The sequence below is a fragment of the Mercenaria mercenaria genome, chromosome 17 (genome assembly GCF_021730395.1).
Source record: "Mercenaria mercenaria strain notata chromosome 17, MADL_Memer_1, whole genome shotgun sequence".
Lineage (NCBI taxonomy): Eukaryota > Metazoa > Mollusca > Bivalvia > Venerida > Veneridae > Mercenaria > Mercenaria mercenaria.
Window position 1 is genome coordinate 26642213 of NC_069377.1, and position 27437 is coordinate 26669649.

Below are 27437 nucleotides of genomic sequence, written 5' to 3' on the forward strand. Positions count from 1 at the left end.
TTAAAAGCATATTTTAATTTTATTCAAATCATTTGTCTTGACAATAACATGAATGTGTCATAACAGTAACATATGTTGGTATTAAAATCAATGCCTCAATTTAGTAAATGTATACAACCATTCTAAAGCAATATAATGTTATGGTGTTATACAAACAACCCTAAAAATACAAGAGAGCAATGATGGCCCTTAGCAGCTCACCTGACCTAAGATATGGCCACATTTGGTAAGCACAATCAAACACAGATTGCTAAAAATCACTAGGGAATGAGCCTACTGCTTGAGTTATCCAGCAATCTTAATATAATATAGAAAATGTAAGGAAAACGGCTGCTGACCAACGGAAGCTTGAGCGAGGGGCATTTCACTGTATCAATCTGTGAAAAAAACAAGGAGCTGCGTTCAATAAACGCTTGATGCCCCCGGTGGCATCCTTGTCGATACAAAGCAACCCAAGTCCAAAACGAGGTCAAGTTCAAGGTCAAGGTCAAACTGAGGTCAGGTGATGTCTGAAGATGTGGAATGGTCACAGGTTACATCTGCATTAGTATCAAGTCATTCTAGTAAGGAGTATTGATGCTAAACGAAACGGTCCCATTGGGTTAACCAAGAGATGGCCAATATAAAGCAACCAAAGTCCAAAATGAGGTCAAGGTCAAGGTCAAACTGGGGTCAGGTGATTTCTGAAGATGAGGAATGGTCACATGTTACATCTGCATTAGTATCAAGTCAATCTAGTTAGGGGTATTGATGCTAGAAGAAACGGTCCCATTTGGTTAACCTCGGACGAACGGACAGGACAATCACTATTATGCCTCCCGCATCAGTAGATGCTGGGGGCATAAAAACACAAGAGGGTACTTTATGTGTGACAAAAGCTGCTTGACAACTATTAGCGATAGACATGCCAGTGTCGATCAAGTCATGTTTCACATGTTCGACACTGCTCAATGCCATAGTCAGACCAGTGTTGGCTTGTTCCCTGTCTTTAAGTATGCAAAAGAAGACTGAGAACCGTTACTTTATATCAATCACTTTCATTGGCTGACTAATTACAAATGGCTGTACTTTCTTAACCTCAAAAGGAACAACGGTAGCAAAGTGTCGAACAATCAAAGTATGCCAAGATACTGATATATGTTAGACTTCTTTGTTGAAACTTCTGAAATTTTTTTAGTTTTCCTCATATAAAATTATGCCTGAATTTTGTTTTTTGTTGTTGGGTTTAACGTTCCACCAACACAATTGTAAGTCATATGGCGACTTTCCAGGTTTGATGGTGGGGGAAGACTCCAGGTGCCCCTCTGTGCATTGTTTCATCAAGAGCATGCACCTGGGTAGAACCACCGACATTTAGTAGGCCAGCTGGATGGCTTCCTCACATGAAGAATTCAATGGCCCCGAGTGAAGCTCAAACCTATATCAGTGAGGGGCAATTGATTTGAAGTCAGCGACCTTAACCACTCTACTACGGAGGCCCCTACTTGGCTTAAATTTGGTGGAGAAACACAATGTCATGCAAAAAACACATGTAAAATGATTTAGCTAAAACTGCTTTGCTTTCAGAAAATAATTTTTTAGGGTTTTCATATGATGCTCTTCCATATCTATTGCTCCCGGAATTTAACACTGAATTCCAATATTGGACAAACTTGGTTGGAACAAACTAGCTATACAACATGACAGGTAAAGTGACAGGTCATCCACCTATACAAAAAAGTTCACCTCAAACAATAAGTTCTGGTGACCTAAAAATGTCAAAATAATGGTAAAAGATCTAACAAATCATTCATATCAACCTAAAGAACACACTACGGTTACAAAATTATGACTTTGTTCTTTATAAAATTACTTACCTGGTATATCTTTAAAATGCTTAAGTACGGTATTTCTACTATACTACAACCTGTGCAAACATAGCAGTAGCAACTAAACTGCAATATGATTTTCAAATAAAAACAAGAGCACCGCCTTGCGGTTGCAGACACTCAACTGATCTTATTGTCTCTGTATAATAAAAATTCTTGTCACACCCATGATTTTCTAAGTCCAAAAGGGGCCATAATTCTTGCAAAAAAAGCAATGTCGAGTTACGATACTTGCTGTGCAGAGTCAGCTTTTAATGACGAATAACTGCTCGAAGTTTTAAAGCAATAGCTTTGACCGTTAAGGAGTTTACCTAAACACAAAACTTAACCAAGAAATCTGATATTTTCTAAGTCCAAAAGGGGCCATAATTCTTGCAAAAAAAGCAGGATGGAGTTATGTTTCTTGCAGTACAGTGTCAGGTTTTGATGGTGAACAAGTGTTGCAAGTTTTAAAGCAATAGCTTTGATAATTTAGGAGAAAAGCTGACCTAAACACAAAACTTAACCAAGAAATCTGATTTTCTAAGTCCAAAAGGGGCCATAATTCTTGCAAAAAGGAGGATGGAGTTATGTTTCTTGCTGTGCAGTGTCAGCTTTTAATGGTGAACAAGTGTTGCAAGTTTCAAAGCAATAGCTTTGATAGTTTAGGAGAAAAGTTGACCTAAAAATAAAACTTAACCAAGAAATCTGATATTTTCTAAATTCAAAAAGTGCAAGAATTCTTGCAAAAAGCAGGATGGAGTTATGTTTCTTGCTGTACAGAGTCAGCTATTGATGGTGAACAAGTGTTGCAAGTTTCAAAGCGATAGCTTTGATAGTTTAGGAGAAAAGCTGACCTAAACATAAAACTTAACCAGGCAACGCCAATGCTGGTCAAGTGATGACAATAACTCATCATTTTTTTTCCAAAAATCAGATGAGCTAAAAAACTTAAGTAATTATCTGATGACAATATCTAAAATTATTTTACAAAAATTTCACAGGTAGCAAAAGGTACCTCCTTCTACACGCTATGGTCTAAAATACACGTTAAGATTGTGGACACGTAATGAGAAGCAGCAACAATACTGGTCTAATACCTTAATGGTTGCTGACTGTCAGTATGGGTCCGCTACCTTAACAGAGTTCATTTCAATAAAGAATTTCAGTATTTCAGTGAAATTAATTTGCATTCATGTTGTCATTTTACCATTACAAAACTGTAAAATTTTCTGGATCAGCAAAATGTAAAACAACAAAAGGAAGTATGAAGGAAATGAATTAACCTTCACCCTGCTAAATTTTTAAAATGGACTGGTCCATCTTTCAATTTGGACAGTATCATTAACTGTTAAAAGGGGTTCTTACCAAAAAGATACAGACTGAGTGGCAAACAGTGCAGACCATGATCATACTGCATGGATCTGCAGGCTGATCTTGGTCTGCACTGGTCGCAAAGGCAGAATCACTTGCCGCCAGCAGGCTAAGAATTAACACAACAAATTACAACAAGTTTATTTTGAAATACAATTTCAGCCATAAGAAATACTCAACTTAAGAGCTTATGAAATGTCCCCTTTGATGCATTCAATAATTGCACAAGGAAGAGAAATTATTTGGTCACTGTACACAAAAGTTCTACAGTTTTGGGTCAATGTGACCTTCACCCATGACTTCAAAATCAACAGGGGACATCTGCTGGTCATTATCAACCTCCCTATTAAGTTTTGTGATCCTAGGCCCAAGCGTTCTTGAGTTATCATCTGGAAACCGTTTTAACTGTTCCGGGTCAATGTGAACTTGACCTTGAAATCAATAGGAGTCATTCGCTGATCATGATCAACCTCCCTCTCAAGTTTCGTGACCCTAGGCCCAATCATTTTCAAGTTATCGTCCAGAAACAGTTTATCTTTTCCGGGTCACTGTGACCTTGACCTTTAATCTACATATCGCAAAATCAATAGGGGTCATCTGCCGGTCATGATCAACATCCATACTAACTTTCATGATCTTAGGCCCAAGCGTTTTTGAGTTATATTCAGAAACTGCTTAACTGTTTCTGGTCACTATGACCTTGACCTACTGACCTACTGATCAATGGGGTCATCTACTGGTCATGACCAACCTCCTTATCAACTTTCATGACCCTAGGCCAAAGCGTTCTTGGGTTAACATCCGAAAACTGTTTAACTGTTTCGTGTTACTGTGACCTTGACCTTTGACCTACTGATTTCAAAACCAATAGGGGTCATCTGCTGATTTATGACCAACCTCCCCATCAACCTTTGTGATCCTAGGCTTAAGAATTCTTGAGTTATCATCCAGAAATGGATTGGTCTTTATGCCGTCCGACAGACTGAACGACATCTGCAAAACAATGTAAAGAGGGCACAACAATATTCAAAATGGAAAAAGTTAAAATAATACTGTACACTTAAAAGAAATCAAGAATAATGTATAAATTTTATTTTCTTTGAAACCCTAGTTTCTCTAAACAACAATCAATTTACAAAAAAAAAACCTCCAAAAAACAAGTCCTCCTTTTTAGAAAAAATGGCTCTGTAACTTTAGACTGGACCTTGGCCTGGCTTCAAGATTTTAAAACTGAGTTTGCATTTCTTTTCATAAACAGATCATCCAAGAACAACATGGGGTCTTGGTTTATATGCGGCTGCAGTACTGTGAATGCTATATAGTACAGCAAGCTACAGTTTAACAACGTCGAGATTAAATCTTACTCAGAGATTATTGCCTGCTTGTGGTGGAGACAGTATAAAACATAATTATAACAAAATAATACATTGGATTACATTTCTAAAAGTACAAAATGTTTCAATTACCTTTAATGTATCACTAAAAATAACAACAAAAATTGTAACATAAATGAACAATATAATGAATAAATGATTGAATAAATGAATGAATGAATGAATGAACACATTGTGTAGTCTTCTCTAAGAAAACAAGGGTCAACGACAAATTTCCAACCATTAAAAAAATGACGCTTTTACTTTCAGTTTGTAAGTATTAGAAGGATGGTATTCCGATTTTTTAGACCATTCACTTTTATGGTTTTACTTGACAGAAACATATCACAAAGCTGAAAACATAAAATATATTGATAGTGTTATTGAATTATTTAATGATTTCTTTATGCACTGAACGAAACATCTGTGATTCATGAAGAAACTCTTTAAAGCAATTATTCAATGTTTACATACCTGTATGAATGTTTCGTAGTAAAAATATTATTTCTGTACACAACAATTGTACTAAGTAACACCAAATAGCAAGCCAAATTTGGGGCATCTTACAGTAGGTAAAAAAAAACTGCACAGCACCATTACACACTTTATATACAATTTTGAAATAACTGGCACAGGTATAATTTCAAAATCTGTTCATTTGCATCTAATTTCTGAAAAGAAAGATTTTTTTGAAAGACTAAAAGTTGGCTAAATTTAAGAAATGAAATATTTGTTTTCCGAGTTAAGGCCAAATGAACGACATTACAGGATCGGCAAATCCATGAATTGCACTAGTGATTCATGTTTAATTTGCCGATCCTATTATGTCGTCCATTTAGCATGAACTCCAAAAAAAAAAAATTCATTTCTTATATTTGCATTATATTTCCTTTCCGCTAAAAACTGCAAATTTTTTTTTTTTTTCAATCCTTGTAAAGGTATTTTGAAGTTCCTTATTACAAACTGGCAAGTTGTTACACTGACGTCAACTCTACAAGCTCCTAACTTTGATGTTAGAACATGCCAAGTTTCTTGAACAGGATTCACCAGCGAGTGAGTGCATGTTTCCGATGCTGATCATGAAACATCACTGAATTCATCTGGACTCCATTGTCTTTGTACATTTGTCTACAATACATGTACTTCTTTATTTTTCAATGTCACTGTCATCTCCTGCCTTGTCTTCGGATTCCAGTCTTTGGTCCCAGAACTTCTTTGAATGACTTACAAGTCTTACATAGTCTGAAATAATACAAGCACAACTGATTAACCATGACTAGGATGACTTCCTAAAAGAAATGTATTCAATATTATGTCAAAGAGAAAAGCCAGTAGCGTTTGTCGTTTTTCCAGTTACTTTAAAACAGTAAACAATAACAAGGGCGGCTGCACTCTGTCAGTTGGTACTCACAAATAAACTGGGGCTGCTACAGTAGGACAGCTGCAATAGGACAGTGCATATTGGCAAACAAACTGGGATGACACAGGTAGGTCATCTGCAGTGAAAAATCTGCAAAAATAGTGAAAACTGGCAAATACAAACTGGGAATACAGTTGGACAGCTGCGATAGGACAGTGAATATTGGCAAACATACTGGGGTGACACAGTAAGTAATCAGCAGTGAAAAAATCTGCAAAAATAATAGTGAAAACTTGCAAATACAAACTGAGAATGCAGTTTGCGGCTGCAATAGGACAGTGAATACTGGCAAACACATCTGGGTAGCAGGACAGTTGCAATAAGGCAGTAAATACTGGCAAACACAATGAGTCTGCCAAACCAAGACAGTGGCAATAGAGCAGTGAATACTGGCAAATTAACTGAGGCTGCTACAGTAGGACAGCTGTAATTAGGCAGTGAATACTGGCAAACACATTGAGCCTACCACACCAAGACAGCGGCAATAGAGCAGTGAATACTGGCAAATTAACTGAGGCTGCTACAGTAGGACAGCTGTAATTAGGCAGTGAATACTGGCAAACACAATGAGGCTACCACACCAAGACAGCGGCAATAGAGCAGTGAATACTGGCAAATTAACTGAGGCTGCTACAGTAGGACAGCTGTAATTAGGCAGTGAATACTGGCAAACACAATGAGGCTACCACACCAAGACAGCGGCAATAGAGCAGTGAATACTGGCAAATTAACTGAAACTGCTACAGTAGGACAGCTGTAATTAGGCGGTGAACACTGGCAAATACATTGAGGCTGTCACACCAGGACAGCTGCAACAGAGCAGTGAATACTGGCAAATTAACTGAAACTGCTACAGTAGGACAGCTGTAATTAGGCAGTGAACACTGGCAAATACATTGAGGCTGTCACACCAGGACAGCTGCAATAGAGCAGTGAATACTGGCAAATTAACTGAAACTGCTACAGTAGGACAGCTGTTATAAGGCAGTAAATACTGGCAAACACACTGAGGCTGTCACACCAGGACAGCTGCAATAGAGCAGTGAATACTGGCAAATTAACTGAAACTGTTACAGTAGGACAGCTGTAATAAGGCAGTAAATACTGGCAAACACACTGGGACTGCCAAAACATAACAGCTGTAATAGAGCAGTGAATACTGGCAAATTAACTGAAACTGCTACAGTAGGACAGCTGTAATAAGGCAGTAAATACTGGCAAACACACTGAGGCTGTCACACCAGAACAGCTGCAACAGAGCAGTGAATACTGGCAAATTAACTGAAACTGCTACAGTAGGACAGCTGTAATAAGGCAGTAAATACTGGCAAACACACTGAGGCTGCCAAAACATAACAGCTGTACTACAGCAGTGAATACTGGCAAATTTAACTGAAACTGCTACAGTAGGACAGCTGCAATTAGGCAGTGAATACTGGTAAGCTGATCATCGTCTGCAATGTGTCGTCTGTAAAAATGTTCTGTGAACACTTTCAATAAGAAGTGGTACTGCCCAATTTGACAATGCTGAATGATGGACCAGTCCATTTTAGAAAAGGTTAAAAAGAATACTACATATCACCAAATCCACTATTATTACTTACCAGAATATATTTTATACTTCTTGACATACTGTTCACGCGCCAATATATATGACAACCTCCCACTTACATATACTCTGTCCCTGAAGTCAAAATTACAGTAACTTTCAAATTATCAATGGTAGTCAATTAACCTATTTGTATAGTCTATAAATGTTATGTCATATACCTATGATGTCAACTGTAAAAGTGAGAAAATTAGTAAAATGTTTCTTAACAGTATCGTCCTGATTGGTTTTTGGGGAACTGTGCATGCAAGGTTCTCAACCAATCAAATTGTTTCCACAGGATATACCATATTGATTTATTATTAACTTCTACAGAGTTGACAGTGTTTACACATTTTCTGCAGGTATCATTACAAGTGACTTCCTAAGGTAAAGAATTAGCAGCAGCATTGGTAAAATTATCTTAGAAAATATTTGAGCCACGCCATAAGAAAACCAACATAGTGGCTTTGCGACCAGCATGGATCTAAACCAGCCTGCGCATCCACACAGTCTGGTCAGGATCCATGCTGTTCGCTTTCAAAGCCTATTGCAATTACAGAAACAGTTAGCGAACAGCATGGATCCTGACCAGCAGGGCTTCGGAAATTTGTCGGTTTGTCGGTTTTGGACCGATTTTTGACTTTTCAGACCGATTCGTGAAGTGAAAAAACGAAAAAAATCGGTCCCGTAAAAATGGAGAAAAGTATAAATTTCGGTCTGATATCTCAATACACGATCACCTGCCAAGTAGGAAATTGTTGGTCGCACCTTCAGATAATCAGTAAACGTGTCAATCGGTCTGACTGTCACTTTGATAATCGGTCCGTAATTAGCGCGTGACGCAATCAGTGCTCGCGCGGCACATCCTTTAATGTAGCAGACAGCCGACTGCGGTGTATTAAACATTTTTGACTGGTTTCCTAACGTTTCTGACTGGATCCAAATCATTTCGACGGGGATCCACTTCTTTTATTTAGAATCCGACAGATGGTTTATTTCAAAAGGCTATGTTTGATCACGGTAACAACAAATGGTCGCTGCATTTAATCAAAGAGCTATAATTGTACATTATAGGTCTTTGATTTAATGAGACATCACATGGAAAACCGATAAAAATAATTTTTATAATTACTTGATTTGAAAAAATTACATGGTTCATTTGTTGGGGCTCCAGTTGAAACAAATGCAGAAAATCGTCTTTGCAACCCGACTGTACAAAAAAGAAAAAAATGGACGGGCAACCACGAATGATTAAGAAAACCGGAGTGGCACTGTTTATCAAATCGGTCTTTTAAAAAACGTTTCAAAATGAAATTTTGTTTACATCAGAAGAGAACATATAACTTTATAAAATTTAGTTGCTTATTGAAGTACAACGTAAGTGAAATGAAATATCCTTGGCCAACCCGCGTGACGTTTTGGTACTATACATGCGGGGAATTCGACCTCAGCGTTCAAATAACGTACACATTCGGTCTGCGGCAGAGTATTCTTTAAATACTGAGGCTGTTTAGCAGAGAATATGTGTCGTGTAACTCACTTTGACGCATTGTATTTTATAGAATTCCGTCAAAGAATGAGGAAACATCACAAAGTATCTGCCGTGTATACGGTATCGAAGTCACGTGCGTTGGCTTTTAGACTAGTTACGCACACGGTGTCAATGCCTCGTATTATCTCGGAAAAACATCGAAATTTAAACAAATTAACGATCACACATAGCACTGAATAACTGTCTTCATTGTATGGTAACGCGCGGTGACTGGTAACTCAGTTTTAATGCATGACATGCTTATTTCTTTACCCTACCACGTTTTACAAAATATGTAATATTGGGAATGCGGTGGGTGGGGTAGCGCCGATGTCAGGATTTTCGTTTCGGACCGATTGAGTTATCAAAATTTCCGGAGCCCTGCTGACCAGACTGCGCGGATGCCCCGGCTGGTCTGGATCCATGCTGGTCGCAAAGCCACTATGTTGGTTTTCTCATGGCACGGCTCAATTATCTAATTTCAAAGAAACTGTGCAAGAATATCTCTCGAGGAAGTGGACTTGTAAAGTCAGTTGGCAATTTTTGTTCAATGAATTCTCCGTAAACAATTTAGAACTTCCTGTTTGGTAAGGAAAGCTGTGTGCCAATATGACAAAAATTTAGCACTGAAGAATGCCAAAATAACAAATAGTATGAGAATACTGCACAGAAATTATGAGATAAGGGCTCAAACAGTTTTTAAAGGGCAGGGTAACAAAAAAGACCTACACTTTTATTGAATGATATATTCATTTTAACAAGAGCTGTTTGTAAAACATGTATGCCCCTCATGATTGGTCCAATTTTTAGTCCATTTTCACTATGACCTTAACCTACTAACCCCTAAAACATTAAGGGTCATCTACTTCATAATTTCAATCAAGTTTGAAGACACTGGGACAAGTGATTCTCAATTTATTATGCTGAAACAGGTTTCAAGGTTTAGGCCCCTGTGATCGTGACCTTTGCTTAACTGACCAAAAAAACCCAGAAGATGTCATCTACTTCAAAAGCCCAATCATGTAATCAAGTTGGAAGGTTCTGGGTCAAGTGGTTTCAAGTTACCATGCAGAAATAGTTTTCAATGTTCAGGTCCTTATGACCCTGAACTTTGACTAACTGACCCAGAAAACAATAGAGGTCATCTACCGGTACTTCATAAGCCCAATCATGCTATCAAATTGGAATGTTCTGGGTCAAGTGGTTCTCTAGTTATTAAGCAGAAACTGTTTCAAGGTTCAGATCCCTGGGACCTTGTCCTTTGACCCCCAAAACAAAAGGGGTCATCTACTTCATGTCCCAATCATGCTACAAAGTTTGAATGTTCTGGGTCAAATGGTTCTCAAGTTATTTGGTGGAAATCCTTCACTCTACCAACCAAGGGACAGACCAACCTGCAGGTGCGAAGCAATACTAGTAAAGAAGAAAGCTTCATTCTTTTTTTGGAGGGTTGGGAGAGGAGGGAGGAGGGATATGGGTAAAGGCAATGGAGCTAAAACTACAACCTTTAAGTAGGCACTACCTAGCAATCTCTTCTACCTATTTTTATGTGTCAAAGTATGGGGAAAATATCTAGAAATATGTAAATATAAAAGAAAACAATTTCAGGACTGTTAGATGCGTTATTCTGTAGATGCAGGTAACATACATAGATTACTCATCTATTTCACTGATCATGGACAAGATTAAGTTCTGACAAATAGTATTTACTCAACGATTTTCACTCAATGTAATGTATAACGAGGGCAAGCCTCTAATGGGTTCACCCATCTCTGCCTTAATTTGTATCTCTAGACCAGAAAGAAATATGTCATGTATATCTTCAATTCATGGTGACCATATGTTTGAAGTTTCAATGGAACTTAAAACTGCAGAAGTTGGAAGTTTGCTTCAAGGGCGCCCTCAAAACCCAACCTTCACCAATCCCAGAAAAAGTATGTCAAGCACATCTACACTTCAAAGACAGAGATGCTGTAACAAGATTGAGTAAGATGGTTCTCCATATACTGTGTATATTTGAGCTCAAAAACATTGCTTCATATTTGTTCGTTACAGCCTGGACAAAACCTGAATGACATTTTAACCCAGAGTGTACGGTAACCTTTAACTTGAAGATTGGTGCCCAGGCCTTATGTGAAACAAATCACCATAATGAGGCAATCATTTTAGCCAAATGAAAATGACTGTTCTATGTATGTCAAAGTTTCAGTCCTGTAAGATCAGAAATGACCTTTGACCCCTAAGTATGACATTGGCCTTTGAGATAGGGATTTTTGCCTTAGGGCACTCCCTCTCAATAAAGCAAACATTTCTGCCAAAAATCTAAGATTGTTCCATGCATATCAAAGATAGGGCCCAGACAAAGTCTGAAATGAGCTTTGACCCGCAAGTTGAGACCCTGACCTTTGAAAAAGGGAACTTGGTCTTGTGCATGACACTGTCTCCTTGAGGCAAACAATCTGGTCAAATATAAAAAGACTGCTCTATGTATGCCAAAGTGATAGTAAGGATATTAATATCATCCATGTATGCACTTATTACTGGACACATACACAGTTGTTTAGCAAAACCCAAGCAGGCTTTGCCTAAAATCTGTATTTTTGCTCAAAAATTCGTAACAATGGTTGCAGCTTAAACTTTAAAAATGCTCAAGCAAGAAAAATGCACTTTACCCAACATCAATGTCCTTCAGTATCTTTTTTTTCTGAAAGTCCGAGTTCACCTGCACCTCATGCCATTTTGTATTGTCTGCTGAAACATGAAACAGAAGCAGGGGTGTAAAATTCCACTCGCCCGCTCGCATTGGCGAGTTAAAGTCTGGATAGGACGAGTGGATCTCGCTGTATACTCGACCGATCGGGCGAGTGGTTTTTACGTCGTAGCTTTAATAAAATTCAAAAATTACATCTTGAAAAACGTCAACAAACATTGACTTTGATTGACTGGAATTTACCCGCGAATCGTAAAGATATCAAAACGTCATGCCGGTAATTTTTCATTCCGAGAGCACGTGCGACCTATCCTAATATCAAATTTACATCTCTGTTACTTTTATCGACACGTACACAAAAAACGCGCATAGTGCATTCATTTTTTAACATTATCGCTTCAGTTTTTTAACACCGCTTGAGAAGTAATACAATTTGAATTCTATTAATATTTCAATAAAATATCGACGGAATTTGTATTAAAACGGTCGAATTTTCATATAATCATTTGTTAAATTTCAAACAGCGCGATCTTAATTACTGATTTCTTTCTAAGAGAAAATAACTGATACATGCTATGGGCATAAAATTCAGACTTTTGACTAGAAAGAACAAAAAACAGAATTAAAAAATCTTAAATAATGAAAAAGCGGCAGTAATTTAAATACATTGGGTAAAACGATTTTTTGGTAAAAAGGTTTCTGTTAGTGCGGCGGAATAGGGTACGTGACCTCGTGGACGTAAATAGAAATGTGGTTTTAAAATAAAACAAAATGATGTTGTTGCGGTTTTTAATAAGTTTTAAATGAGTCTTTGTACATGTACATGTATTTTTTATATAAAATATTCTTCTCAAACGATAATGTAAATTCCTTGAGGGCAAATAGGTAACATGGCGCGAAAACTGTAATATGACGTAATGCCATGACAATCTCATGCAACAATACCGCTTTGATCTCCACTTCAGATTTCATGATACCGACACACTTTTAGCTCTTTGAGAGGATGTTAATTGATGATGAAAACAAACCAATTACTTAGTTTATCAACAGAATAATTACCGATGATCGTCAACTTTTTTTTGCGCTTTCAAGACGGGTAGGTGGATGATGATTATTGTGTCCATATTTTTAAGACACTTTTCAAAATAATTATTTTTCGGGAAATAGAAAAATCTAAGTCTTGAGAAAATGAAAATAACTGATATTTAAAACTTTCCAGACACTTTGGGAAACTACGGTAGGGGTTAGACTGTGATTATTTTTACTATCAATGCAGTTATTATGGAGAACAACTTGATGGTGGAGATGACAAAATTAGTGAAAGAAAAATGTCTGGTGTGAAAAGAAAATTTAAGAGTAACAAAAATGAATAATCAAAAAGGAAACGTAGTGTATGAGCTATGTGCTGTTTGAAATTTGCTTGTTGTACATAATACTCCTTCCATAACACGTGACAGTATTAAAAGTGTCAATTATTAGGGCGAGTGACTGTCCACTAAGGGCGAGTAGATTTTACTAGCTACTAGTCCTGCAGGGCGAGTGGTGTGAAAAAGAATTTTACACCCCTGAGAAGTAGTTACTAGTTATCACTTATGTTATATCAAGCATGCCTACTGAAAATCCTCGAATAATGAAGTCTACAACGGGGCAGTTACTCCAGAAAAGATAATCGGACATGAAAGCCCAGGCAATATGCACATGTCCACTTTATGCTAATGAAGTATACTAAGTTTCATTTCAACCGGATGGAAACTGTAGGAGAAGTTGTGTACACCAGTCTGGCTAAAATGCTAAACAGAATACAAGGTGCAAAACTTCACAAGATATAGAACAAATTAACAATCCTAAGTCAAATTCATTTTGAGATACATGAGACACAAACTTAGGGACCTGGTTCTTGCGCATGACACTCCGCCTCATGGTGGTGAACATTTGTGCCAAGCGACATGAAAATCCCTCCATGCATGAAGAAGAAATGCTCCGGACAAAGTTGTCATTCTTGTATCCTTTGACCTCTAAATATGACCTTGACCTTAGACCTAGGGACCTGGTTCTTGCGCATGACATGTTGTCTCATCCAGGGGAATATTTGTGCCAACTGATATCTAAATCCTGCTTTGTATGACAAAGTTATAGACCGGACAGGAAAAAAATCCTCTTGACCTTTGATCTCAAAGTGTGACCTTGACCTTTAAGCTAGGGTACTGGGTGTTGCGCATGACACGTCGTCTCATCATGGGAAACATTTATGTCAAGTAATATTGTAATCCCTTGATGGATGACAGAGTTCTGGATCGGACAGGGAAAAAAACCTTATTGACCTTTGAACTCCAATTGTGACCTTGACCTTTGAGCTAAGGGTCTGGGCTTTGCGCATGACATGTTGTCTCATCATGGGGAACATTTGTGCCAAGTAATATTAAAATCCCTTCATGGATGGCAGAGTTATGGATGTGTGACCCTGACCTTAGACCTAGGGACCTGGTTCTTGCGCATGACACTCCGTCTCATGATGGTGAACAATTGTGCCAAGTTACATCAAAATCCCTCCATGCATGAAGAAAAAATGCTCCAGACAAAGTCATTTTTGAATTTTACCTTTGACCTGTAATTGTGACCTTGACCTTTGAGATAGGAACCTGGGGTTTGCGCAGACACTCCGTCTCACTGAGGTTAACATTCATGCCAAATATAAACAAGATTGCTCCATGCATGTCAAAGTTATGGTCCGGACAAACAAATCCGGACGGATGCACGCATGGATGCACATACACCGAACAGCCATTTGGACAACTATGTCTTCGCATTCACAAGCGGGCTCGACAATAAACCATGTGACCCCTGGGGCGGGGCCATATTTGACCCTAGGGGGATAATTTGAACAATTTTAGTAGAGGACCACTAGATGATGCTACACACCAGATATCAAAGCCCTAGGCCCTGTGGTTTTAGACAAGAAGATCTTTAAAGTTTTCCCTTCCGGTTGCCATGGCAACCAGAGTTCTGCATGGCATTCAATTCTTTGAATAATTTTAAAAGGGGGCCACCCAAGGATCTTTCCTGTAAAGTTTGGATGAAATTGGCCTAGCTGTTTATGAGGAGATGTCGTTTAAAGTAAAAGTTTACGGACGATGGACAAAAAGCAATCACAAAAGCTCACCTTGTCACTCCGTGACAGGTGAGCTAAAAATCAAGCAAGCAGTTTCACACAAGAGGATTTTTAAAGTTTCCGCTACAGATATACATATAGGGAAAAATGACCACCTCCTCTGGCGGCCATGTTTTTTGACGAATCAAAATAATTTGAACAATCTTGGTAGAAGTTCACACAAGGACCATTTGCGTAAAATTATTCTAAAATCGGGGCAGTAGTTTTACACAAGAAGATTTTTGAAGTTTCCACTATATACATATAGGGAAAAGTACCACACCCTCTGGCAGCCATGTTTTTTGACAAATCAAAATAATTTGAACAATCTTGGTAGAGGGTCACTTAAGGACCATTTAAGTAAAATTATTCTAAAATCAGGCCAGCAGTTTCACACAAGAAGATTTTTTTTAAATTTCCACTATATACATTATAGGGAAAGGTGACCACACCCTCTGGTGGCCATTTTTTTGACGAATCAAATTAATTTGAACAATCTTGGTAGAGGGTCACCTAAAGACCATTTGCGTAAAATTATTCTAAAATCGGGCCATCAGTTTCACACAAGAAGATTTTTAAAGTTTCCACTATATACATATAGGGAAAAGTGACCACCCCCCTATTGCAGCCATGATTTTGATGAATCGGAATAATCTTAACAATCTTGGTAGAGGGTGACATAAGGATCATTTGTGTGACATCAATTTAAAGTCAGACCATTGGTTTAGGAGATGTTGTTTGAAGATTTTTCTGTTTTTAGCTCTGACACCCCCAACTCAGCAAAAAATCTTGGTAGAGGACCATCTAAGCAACATCCATGCCAAGTTTCATCAAAATCCATTCAGTAGTTTTGGAGGAGATGTCTTTTAAACACAACTGTTGACGATGGATGGACGACCTGACAGACGGACGCATACACGCATGACGGACACAGCGCGATCACAATACCTCACCACTTTGTGCTCAGATGAGCTAAAAAGGGTTTGTTTAAGGGAAGATCAGTGCAAAGGAAATTAAACAGTACCTTGAGCAGGATCAACTCCAATCAAGAATGATACAAAACTGTGACTACTTTCCGTTTCTATTAATTTTGGTTTAACGCCAACTCTACCCAGCATTGTAACATGGCAAAATGCTGAAAAAAAGTGAATACATTAATTCTGAAATTGATAAAGTATTCTGTAAAAGTTTGTAAAAGTTCATTGAATCCATTTGGAAATTGACTTACATATACTGCGAGCACATACCATAATATAATCTCTTTTTTTGTGTGAAGTATTTTCCTCACTTTGTCAACCAATCAAGTTCTAGACATTTTCTAAAATTTCCAATTTCTATATGCCATTTTTAAAGAGGAATTATGTGCATTTTTCAAGTAAAAATCCAGCTGAAATAGATGTGTAAAAAGAGTGGAGGAAATTATAACTTTTAATCCAGTAAACCAAACTCTTCCTGTTACCACAATGAAATAATAACTTTCCAAAGATGACTTTTCTTATTTTGACTGGGGCAGTCTTTTTAAGAAAGGTCAAACTGCATGCAGGAGTTGCTTCCCTTCAACTTCAGAAATCTCTAACTATTGGTAAGGGAAATCACTGAGTAGAAGATTGAAGAAAAGAACTATCATTTTATTAGTCCGATTTCTTTACTTCTAATTTAAAAGCATCAACTTCAAATACTTGTGCGGTATTATTGTTAATTTGACACATTAAAATGCACAGCAACCAGAAATTGCCTTTATAAAACATTCACTTAAAACACACTATGTGCAGTAAGATGTCAATAATGCCACTTTGATTTCTGGATACCACAAGCAAGAGAAATTCAATGTAACGTAACAACTGAAAATTCATGAACTAATGCAGATGTTGGTGAGATTTCGAACCCAAACAAGAGGGCCTTGGTGGCCCTGAAGAGGCTTACCTGACCTTGACTTTAAATTCTAACAAGAGCTTGTCGAACACAAAATGCCCCCCTTGATGCATTCAGTAACTGCACAAGGAACAGAAATTGTATGCTCACTGTAAACAGAAGTTCTACTGTTCTGGTTCAATCTGACCTTGACCTTTAACCTATTGACCTAAAAATCAACAGGGGTCATCTGCTGGTCATGATGAACCTCCCTACTAAGTTTCGTGATCCTAGGCCCAAGCGTTCTCAAAGTATCATCCGGAAAGGGTTGAACTGTTACGGGTCAATGTGACCTTCACCTTTGACCAACTGACCTCAAAATCTGCAGGGGTCATCTACTGGTCATGACCCACCTCCCTATCAAGTTTCATGATCCTAGGCCCAAGTGTTCTCAAGTTATTGTCTGGAAACGGTTTAAATGTTCAGGGTCATTGTAACCTTGACCACTGACCTACTGACCTCAAAATCAATAGGGGTCATCTGCTGGTCATGATAAACCTCTCTGTGATCTTTCATGACCCTTGGCCTAAGCGTTCTCAAGTTATCGTTCAGAAACTGTTTAACTGTTCCTGGCTAATGTGATCTTGAACTTTGACCTAATGACCTCAAAATCAATAGGGGTTATCTGCTGGTCATGACAAAACTCACTATCAATTTTTCCTGATCCTAGGACCAAGCGTTTTTGAGTTATCGCCTGTAAACCATTTTACTGTTCTGGTCACTGTGACCTTGACCTTTGACCTACTGATCTCAAAATAAATAGGGGTTATCTGCTGGTCATGACCAACTTCCCTATTAACTTTCATTATCCTAGGCCCAAGCAATCTTGAGTTATCATCCGGAAACCTTTTAACTGTTCCGGGTCACTGTGACCTTGACCTTTGACATACTGACCTCAAAATCAATAAGGGTCATCTGCTGGTCATGACCAACCTCCCTATCAACTTTCATGATCCTAGGCCAAAGCGTTCTTGAGTTATCATCCGGAAACCATTTTATTGTTCAGGGTCAATGTGACCTTGACCTTTGACATACCGATCTCAAAATCAATAGGGGTCATCTGCTGATCATGACCAACCTTCCTATCAACTTTCATGATCCTAGGCCCAAGCATTCTTGAGTTATTATCCAGAAACGGATTGGTCTACATTCCGACCGACCAACATCTGCAAAACAATATACCCCTCCTTCGAAGGGGGGCATAAAAATTACTGTGAAAAACATTCATCCCGACCAATGTTTGCCTGAACCTTCATTTAATATAATTAAGACAATATTTACAAAATTCTTTGTGCAATGAATTTTCACTATCTTCATCCATGTCAACAGTTTCCATTTCATCCTGTCCAAGACTGGAACAATAGTTTGCTCTTAGACATCTCTGTAAGTTTGTACTTCTTTCCAAACTTATCACCTGAAAATAGTTTAAAATTTTCTACTTCAGTATCTGTACAAACCTTTTAATTGAGAAGCCTGTTACAGTCATTGGCACAGATCAATTGAAACTAAAGATACTTTAGTAGAAAAGCATACATGTATGTCTCCCCCAAAGCATAGTAGTAATTTGCAAGAAGTCAATAGGGGACAGGAGCAAAAGGTCAAAGAGATACTGTTTGTTGGCTTAGTGACTGAAAAGCAATAGGGATTATCTACATGGCATGTTAAATCATCCTGTGAAGTTTCAAAATTCTTGGTCAAGTGGTTCTCAAGTCATTGATCAGAAACAGTTTTCCATGTTCTGGCCCCTGTGATTTTGACCTTGTAAAGAATGGCTCAAAGATCAACAGGGGTTATCTACTTTGCATGTCAAATCATCCTAGATGAAGTTTCAACATTCTAGGTCAAGTGGTTCTCAAGTGAGTGACTGAAAACGTTTCCTCATCCATGTTTAGGTCCCTGTTACCTTCACCTTTAATCGATTGATCCCAAAAATTAAAGGGGCCATCATCTTCATAAGCCCTATAAACCTAGGAAGTTTAAAGGTTCTAGGTCAAATGGTTCCCCAGTTACTGACTGGAAACAGTTTTCCATGTTTTGGCCCCTATGACCTTGACCTCTGATCAAGTGACCCCAAAATCAATAATGGACATCTACTCTGCAAGTCCAATCATCCTACATTAAAAGTTTCAACATTCTTGGCCAGGTGGTTCTCAAGTTATTGATCAGATGTTTTCGCCCCTGAACCTTGACCTTTGATCAAGTGACCCCAAAATCAAAAGGGTCATCTACTCTGCATTTCCAATCATCCTATGAAGTCTCAACATTCTAGGTCAAGTGGTTTCTCAAGTTTTTGATCAAAAATGGATTTTCCATGTCCTTGACCTTTCATGGAGTGACCCCAAAAACAATGGTGGTCATCTGCTTGGTAAGCCTTATCTCAATATGAAATTTGACGGTTCAGTGTCAAATGGTTCTCCAGTTATTGATCGGAAATGAAGTTTAACAGACAGACGGACCAACAAACAGACAGGGCAAAAACAATATGTCTCCCCCAGTCAGTGGATTGAGACATAATCAGTGGTTGAAGACATAAGGAGTCACAGATTGGTCAAGATGAGTGGAGAGCTTATGCAATTTGTTAATTAACAGCCAATCAATTGAAACTGAGGAAATCCTGAATTTTTCCCTCTTGCATTATTGCTATTGCCTACAGTCATTCAGATTATCCGTGTTTGAGCTAGGGGTCTTTTTGCCAGGGATATGTTGCCCTGTTTTAGTGCATAAGGACTTGACAGCTTAAATTAATTAAAATCTTTGTATGTGATCTTGACCTTCAAACCATGGGTCTGTGTCTTGCATGTGACATATTGCCTTGTTATGCTGAATGTTTGTACAGGAAGCATGATTGAAGCCTATGTTCTTTGTGATGATTAACTGAAGAGAACATTATATGTCTGTTCAAATTCATCCGCTATAACTTACTTATTCACTTTTAACAGGTTGGAGACTTCCCCTTGATTGAGAGACATTCTCTCAATCTAAACACTGTCTCTTGTTCGAAAGACATTTGAAAGACTAAAATTAGCTTAAGCAATGAAAATCAATGAAAGAATAATTAAAATTTTCATTTTAGAATGTGCAAATTTATTTCAACTATAGAAAATTATGTTTCTTTTATCAAATTTTCTAATTCCATGGAATTTTGTTTTTACTTAAGCATTATAATGCTAAAGAAACTTCTATGACAAGTTGTTTAAATGAATAAATAATGAATCTTTAATGAAATGGTTGTTTTATTAATGATATTTTGTCTTTTAATTGAGAGACATGTAGTGTTTAGATCGAGAGAATGTCTCTCAATCCAGGAAGTCTTCGTTACTTGCAAAGAACATCTTAATAGGGGATGAAAATCCCCGAGACAGTAACGTCTGTATATAGTTATTAGTCTTTGTTGTCTGCATATACCAAGGCAATTTTTTCGATGTTTTCCGGTTCTGGTTTATGTACAGTCCACAGACTGGTTGTCTGCATGAGCAACAGAGCACCCCAAATCAGTTACAGAAATTAAATATAATTTATTTTGAATTAATGCAGAATAGATAACTTTTAAAGTTATACTGATATTTCTCACCTTTATAGCAAATCAGTTCTCACCTTTATAACGAGTTTAGAAAGCTTGATTGAATTAGGGCTAAATAAACAAAGTGATAAGATACAACAGTGTTTTATCATATTTTTAACAAAGTAAGTTTTTTAACAATTACATCTCATTATTGCTGTTTTTTATTATCAAAAATATAAAAAATGCATTCAGGCACATAGCTTTTAGAAGTAATAAATTATTGTGTATTTTGAACAACGATATATCTTTATTGCTGGATTTTATTATACATAAAAGAAAGTTAACATTATTTAGACAACACAAGAGGAATTAAGCATTTTTAATATATAACATCCTTCTGTCTATATACCTTCTTTATCTATTAAAAATGCAACTGAATGCTTCTTTAATTTCTGATAAAATCCAGCAATTATCTTTTTTTTTTGTTTTTATTTTGTTACTTTTGATAAAAAGATTATAATCATTGAATAAACAAACTTGTAATTTCTCTTATTAAGTTTTGAATAATTATTTTATAGTGAGAAATGCTTTGCTATAAGAGTTATAATTTAACTGGCCAGGACATTACTCAACATGACTGAGCAATCAAAATTAGTATCTTATCAATTAAAATAATTTTGTGTACATGCTGAAAAAAGACTAAAAAAAACGACAGCATTTCAATTAATAAAATGCAAAACACAGGAAATAACCAATTTACCTGTAGGCAATAAAATTTATGATTCTCTGTCAATAATTAGGCTACATGTCAAGTCTACAGGGGTTTTATGGACCCTTATCAGACTGGACCAGACAGAATCTTGTATATTGGGGATTAAAAAGTCTGGTATTTGGGGGGGGTCACTTATATAGGAGATTTTCTTTGTCTTTAACCATGCCAGCATGATTCCTTTATTTCTTTTTTGTAATGAAAAATATATATGCAACTGAAATACAACTTCTAAACAGTAAGGAAGTGTAAAGGCCATCAAGTTTCTGCGTGGAGTGCAAACAAACACAAGAGCTGTCGAATGACAGCGCGCTCGACTATTCGAAAAACTGATTGAAGAATGGACAGTCAGGGGTGTAACTGTTTCAAGTTATCACAGTTTATAACCCATTTGAGTTATTGCGTTTACTTTCATAACTTGTTTCAGTTATCATAAAATATTACAAAGCCCTCCTGTGTCAATTCCTCATTTTGAATGTGACTAATGCAATCATCTCCTGAATCCTTGGCCTTTTATCTTTCCAGCTATGCAGTAAAATTTTTTACGCAAGGCTGATAAAGTCTTACGCAAATGGTTTTAAAGCTATAAAACTCTTAACATCCCATTATGCTCATCACGTCATGATCAGACTAAAAGAGAATTTGATTAACCACAGTTTGCTACTAATTACACTTTAAAGGTCACTTTGTGAGAACAGCAAAAAGGCTTTTTTTGATAACTTACCTGGGTTATTGTACAATTTAATTGACCTGTAAAAACATGTTCCCGGCTTTCATGTTAATCTTATATAGGCTCGAACAGAATATAATGAAAGCCGGGTCAATTTTTTGACAGGTCAAAAAAACTGGACAATATCTATATTTTATAACTAATACAGGTTATAAAATGCTTGAAAAGTAACTGAAATAGGTTACATAACTTAAAACAGTTACACCCCTGACTGATGGAGTCAAAATATTTCTACAGATATTCAGACAAAAGAAAAAATACATTAGACAAACAATGTTCCTGTATTTGTGGATTTCGATAAGTCTTGCACTCAATGGCAATGTGTGAACCAATTTCAAAGTCCAAAAAGGGCGATTATTCAGCCAAAACAGTTGTCAGAGTTATGTACTCTTGCCTACAGATGGAAATCATGATGATAAACAAGTGTTCAAAGTTTAAAAGCCATATGTCAAATAGTTTTGAAAAAACGTGGACTTGTATGAAATCAGAACCAATTTCAAAGTCCAAAAAGGGCAATAATTCAGCCAAAATATATGACAGAGTTATGTACTCTATCCTACAGATAGAGACTATTATACTGAACAAGTGATAAAAGTTTCAAAGCCATATGTCAAACACTTTACACAAAATATGAACTGGTACGAAAAACTTAACCCAGATTTCTAAGTCAAAAGGGGCCATAATTCAGCCAAAATCCTTGATGACGTTATGTACTCTTGTCTATAACTGGACATGGTGATGGTAAACAGGTGTTGAAAGTTTCAAAGCTTTATCTTCAAAGACTTTGTCAAAATATGAACTGGTACGAAAAACTTAACCCAGATTTCTAAGTCAAAAAGGGCCATAATTCAGCCAAAATCCTTGGTGGAGTTATGTGCTCTTGCCTATAACTGGACATGGTGATGGTAAACAAGTGTTGAAAGTTTCAAAGCTTTATCTCAAGAGACTTTGTCAAAATATGAACTGGTACGAAAAATTTAACCAAGATTTCTAAGTCGAAAGGGGCCATAATTCAGCCAAAATCCTTGACTGAGTTATGTACTCTTGCCTATAACTGGACATGGTGATAGTAAACAATTGTTGAAAGTTTCAAAGCTTTATCTCAAAAGACTTTGTCAAAATATGAACTGGTACGAAAAACTTAACCATGATTTCTAAGTCAAAAGGGGCCATAATTCAGCCAAAATCCCTGATGGAGTTATGTGCTCTTGCCTATAACTGGCCATGGTGATGGTAAACAAGTGTTGAAAGTTTCAAAGCTTTATCTTCAAAGACTTTGTCAAAATATGAACAGGTACGAAAAACTTAACCATGATTTCTAAGTCAAAAGGGGCCATAATTCAGCCAAAATCACTGATGGAGTTATGTGCTCTTGCCTATAACTGGCCATGGTGATGGTAAACAAGTGTTGAAAGTTTCAAAGCTTTATCTCAAAAGACTTTGTCAAAATGTGGACTGGTACGAAAAACTTAACCAAGGTGTGACGCCGACGCCGACACCGACGCCGTGGTGAGTAGGATAGCTCTACTTATTCTTCGAATAGTCGAGCTAAAAACAATTTCTAAAGCCAGTATGTGAATGCGGCGAATGACGTCACCGTCACACTGGCTTCTCATAAATTTTGCAAAGTATGATATTCGCTGTAACAGATATGATGACACTAAATGTAAACTGCTTCAAGTGAAGAGGTTCTCGCGAAGTTTCACTTTCTTTTGAGTAGAGAATAGTTGCTTTGTAAGCAGATATATACTGGGTATACCAATTACCGCGAGTCTTATATTCAGTGGACTCTATTTATAACAAAATGATTGTTTGAAAGTATAAATTTTCTTCTGTTTAATTAATTTATATTTTAGCTTTAGAATTTTGGCAAAAAAATCGTCAAAACCCCAGGTAAAAGTTCCATTACTGTCATTCAAAGCACAGAGGTGGGGACTTTTAGCATTTTCTGGCATATACCTATTACCGTGAATTTCAGCTTTCAATCTTAAGAAGTTGTTACACTGATCTAAGGCAAAGAAAGCATTTCTATTTTACAATTGGCCAAACTAAATATGAAACAAATATGGCAGAAATAAGCAACTTCACTGAAAATTTGCGGAGAAAAATTGCAAAGATTAACCATAATGACCAGTCACTTAGCTAAATTCCTTAATTTCTGGGATCAGTGTGAAATAAAAAGAAAGACACTCCAATTTTCAAAAATAGTTTTACTAAAAATCTAAGCACACTGAGCATGAATAATGAGAGAAAAATTAAAAAGCAATTTTCATGTTAAGTGTCAAAACAGGACATTCACGGTAATATGTATATCCCGGTAATTGGTATATAAAAGATAAATCCCCATGCCTCAATTCATGTTACTGGTACCACAGACACTTGGGGGTCAAAACCTGTCCCCCCTCAGGGGTGTAAAATTCCACTCGCCCGCTCGCATTGGCGAGTTAAAGTCTGGATAGGACGAGTGGATCTCGCTGTATACTCGACCGATCGGGCGAGTGGTTTTTACGTCGTAGCTTTAATAAAATTCAAAAATTACATCTTGAAAAACGTCAACAAACATTGACTTTGATTGACTGGAATTTACCCGCGAATCGTAAAGATATCAAAACGTCATGCCGGTAATTTTTCATTCCGAGAGCACGTGCGACCTATCCTAATATCAAATTTACATCTCTGTTACTTTTATCGACACGTACACAAAAAACGCGCATAGTGCATTCATTTTTTAACATTATCGCTTCAGTTTTTTAACACCGCTTGAGAAGTAATACAATTTGAATTCTATTAATATTTCAATAAAATATCGACGGAATTTGTATTAAAACGGTCGAATTTTCATATAATCATTTGTTAAATTTCAAACAGCGCGATCTTAATTACTGATTTCTTTCTAAGAGAAAATAACTGATACATGCTATGGGCATAAAATTCAGACTTTTGACTAGAAAGAACAAAAAACAGAATTAAAAAATCTTAAATAATGAAAAAGCGGCAGTAATTTAAATACATTGGGTAAAACGATTTTTTGGTAAAAAGGTTTCTGTTAGTGCGGCGGAATAGGGTACGTGACCTCGTGGACGTAAATAGAAATGTGGTTTTAAAATAAAACAAAATGATGTTGTTGCGGTTTTTAATAAGTTTTAAATGAGTCTTTGTACATGTACATGTATTTTTATAATAAAATATTCTTCTCAAACGATAATGTAAATTCCTTGAGGGCAAATAGGTAACATGGCGCGAAAACTGTAATATGACGTAATGCCATGACAATCTCGTGCAACAATACCGCTTTGATCTCCACTTCAGATTTCATGATACCGACACACTTTTAGCTCTTTGAGAGGATGTTAATTGATGATGAAAACAAACCAATTACTTAGTTTATCAACAGAATAATTACCGATGATCGTCAACTTTTTTTTGCGCTTTCAAGACGGGTAGGTGGATGATGATTATTGTGTCCATATTTTTAAGACACTTTTCAAAATAATTATTTTTCGGGAAATAGAAAAATCTAAGTCTTGAGAAAATGAAAATAACTGATATTTAAAACTTTCCAGACACTTTGGGAAACTACGGTAGGGGTTAGACTGTGATTATTTTTACTATCAATGCAGTTATTATGGAGAACAACTTGATGGTGGAGATGACAAAATTAGTGAAAGAAAAATGTCTGGTGTGAAAAGAAAATTTAAGAGTAACAAAAATGAATAATCAAAAAGGAAACGTAGTGTATGAGCTATGTGCTGTTTGAAATTTGCTTGTTGTACATAATACTCCTTCCATAACACGTGACAGTATTAAAAGTGTCAATTATTAGGGCGAGTGACTGTCCACTAAGGGCGAGTAGATTTTACTAGCTACTAGTCCTGCAGGGCGAGTGGTGTGAAAAAGAATTTTACACCCCTGCCCCTCCCAAACCGACCCTGCCAACCTTCAACCAATATATTTTTGCTTTTTAAATCAAACTGAGCACATGTTTCGATCATACAACAACTTCTGTTACCATTTCAATATGTTTAAAAAATCTCCCATATACTATCAATGCTCAGAAAAACTAAAGACAACTTACTCCGAGCGTTTTCAACACAAAATAGTTTGTCCAAGGAATAGGAGAATAGATCCCAGCTTGATGTCAAATTTACTACACAGAGCCGGGACACAGACAATATTGTTAGTGGTTAAAATAAAAATACTCGCTCATGACGTCAACTGCTGCGGTGGCCGAGAGAGTACAGACGCTGGTTCTGTAAGCATATTTTTGGGCAGGGCCGCGGGTTCGCTCCGCGCTATGGGCGATCTTTTTTTCTTTTTTTTTTAGATATTTTTTTATATTGTTTAAAAAGAAAATGAAAATATTATATTAAAAAAAAGAAAAAAAGAATGCCCGAAGCGCGGAGCGAACCCGTGGCCCTGCCCAAAAAGTTCTTTCAGAACCAGCGTCTGTACTATCTCGACCATCGCGGCAGTTGACTTTCTAAGCAAGTATTTTTATTTTAACTGCTAATGATATCGTCTGTGTCCCGGCTCTATGTAGTAAATTCGACTGCCCAACATCAAGCTGGGATCTATTCTCCTATTCCTTGGACAAGAAAATCGTGTTTACATTGCGAAGTAAGTTGTCTTTAGTTTTTTTGAGCATTCATAGAGTACTGGTTGGGAACCATTTTCCGGACACATTTTCATATTTCGGCTCCATTAATTCCTAAAAATATATTTGACATAAATAAAGTCCTCACTGCACAAACTTCAGCTCCTTCCGCATCCGATGTTGTAATCAGCATCGCGTTGTGACGTAAAATATGGGTTCCGTGGGGCTTGAAATGGGGTCACTAAAATAAGGTATTTTTCCCGCCAGGTAAACCAGTTTCCGGACAAATATTTTGACGGTGTTTTGTTGTTAATTTGATATCAAAATAAGTAATTAAACTATTTCAACACATTTCTTAATCACTCATCTCTTCAAAATTGCACTTGAAACATGACCCGACGTTCAATAGCAGCTACGAAAGCAAACCGAGTTTGACTATAAGAAATTGAATTTCGTCTAACACGAATCCTTGATAATTTCAATAGAAATAGAATAAAATTAGTGCGAAAATCGACAGCAATGCATCTTACGTAACATTTAGTGTGAAATTAAAAGTAGAACAAGTTATAAGTAGACTATCATTATGAAGTTTGATTCTTTCTTCCACACTTGATACCTCGGCATGTGTGAACTACTGCGCATGCGCAATGCTATCTTCATGCCCCGTTAAGACAGAAAGTTGTTTTGTAAACGCAGGTGGGTTATCATAAAAAACCCAAACATTATACAGCCTTATAAAACAGTGGTTTGTTGTAGACATGAAGAACAAACATCTAAATGTTCTAGATAAAACACTTACATGAATAACAACGAAATAAATCGAATATTGCATGTGTCCGGAAACTGGTTCTGTCCGGAAAATAGTTCCTAACCAGTATGGGAATTTTTCAAACATGTTAATGGTAACAGAAGTCGTTGGATGATCAAGACATGTGCT

The 27437-nt window shown here is 36.9% G+C and overlaps 1 protein-coding gene across 3 annotated transcripts in view; it reads right to left on the minus strand.

Annotated features, from left to right (window-relative positions):
- Positions 1–27437, minus strand: part of LOC123537082 (uncharacterized) — a 28041-nt gene continuing 604 nt past the window's right edge. The window contains exons 2-7 of one of the 3 annotated variants that reach the window (XR_008368246.1): positions 18187–18319; positions 16019–16129; positions 11809–11887; positions 7619–7698; positions 3994–5836; positions 1–3857 (exon numbers count right to left, since the gene is read on the minus strand). Coding sequence is in view for 2 of the 3 variants with exons in the window: in XM_053529307.1 (XP_053385282.1) it covers positions 5742–5836; positions 7619–7698; positions 11809–11887; positions 16019–16129; positions 18187–18319 (498 nt within the window). In the remaining variant the exon portion in view is untranslated. Of the gene's footprint in view, positions 5837–7618; positions 7699–11808; positions 11888–16018; positions 16130–18186; positions 18320–27437 lie in introns of all 3 variants that reach the window. The other 2 variants (XM_053529307.1, XM_053529308.1) reach the window with 2 other exon arrangements.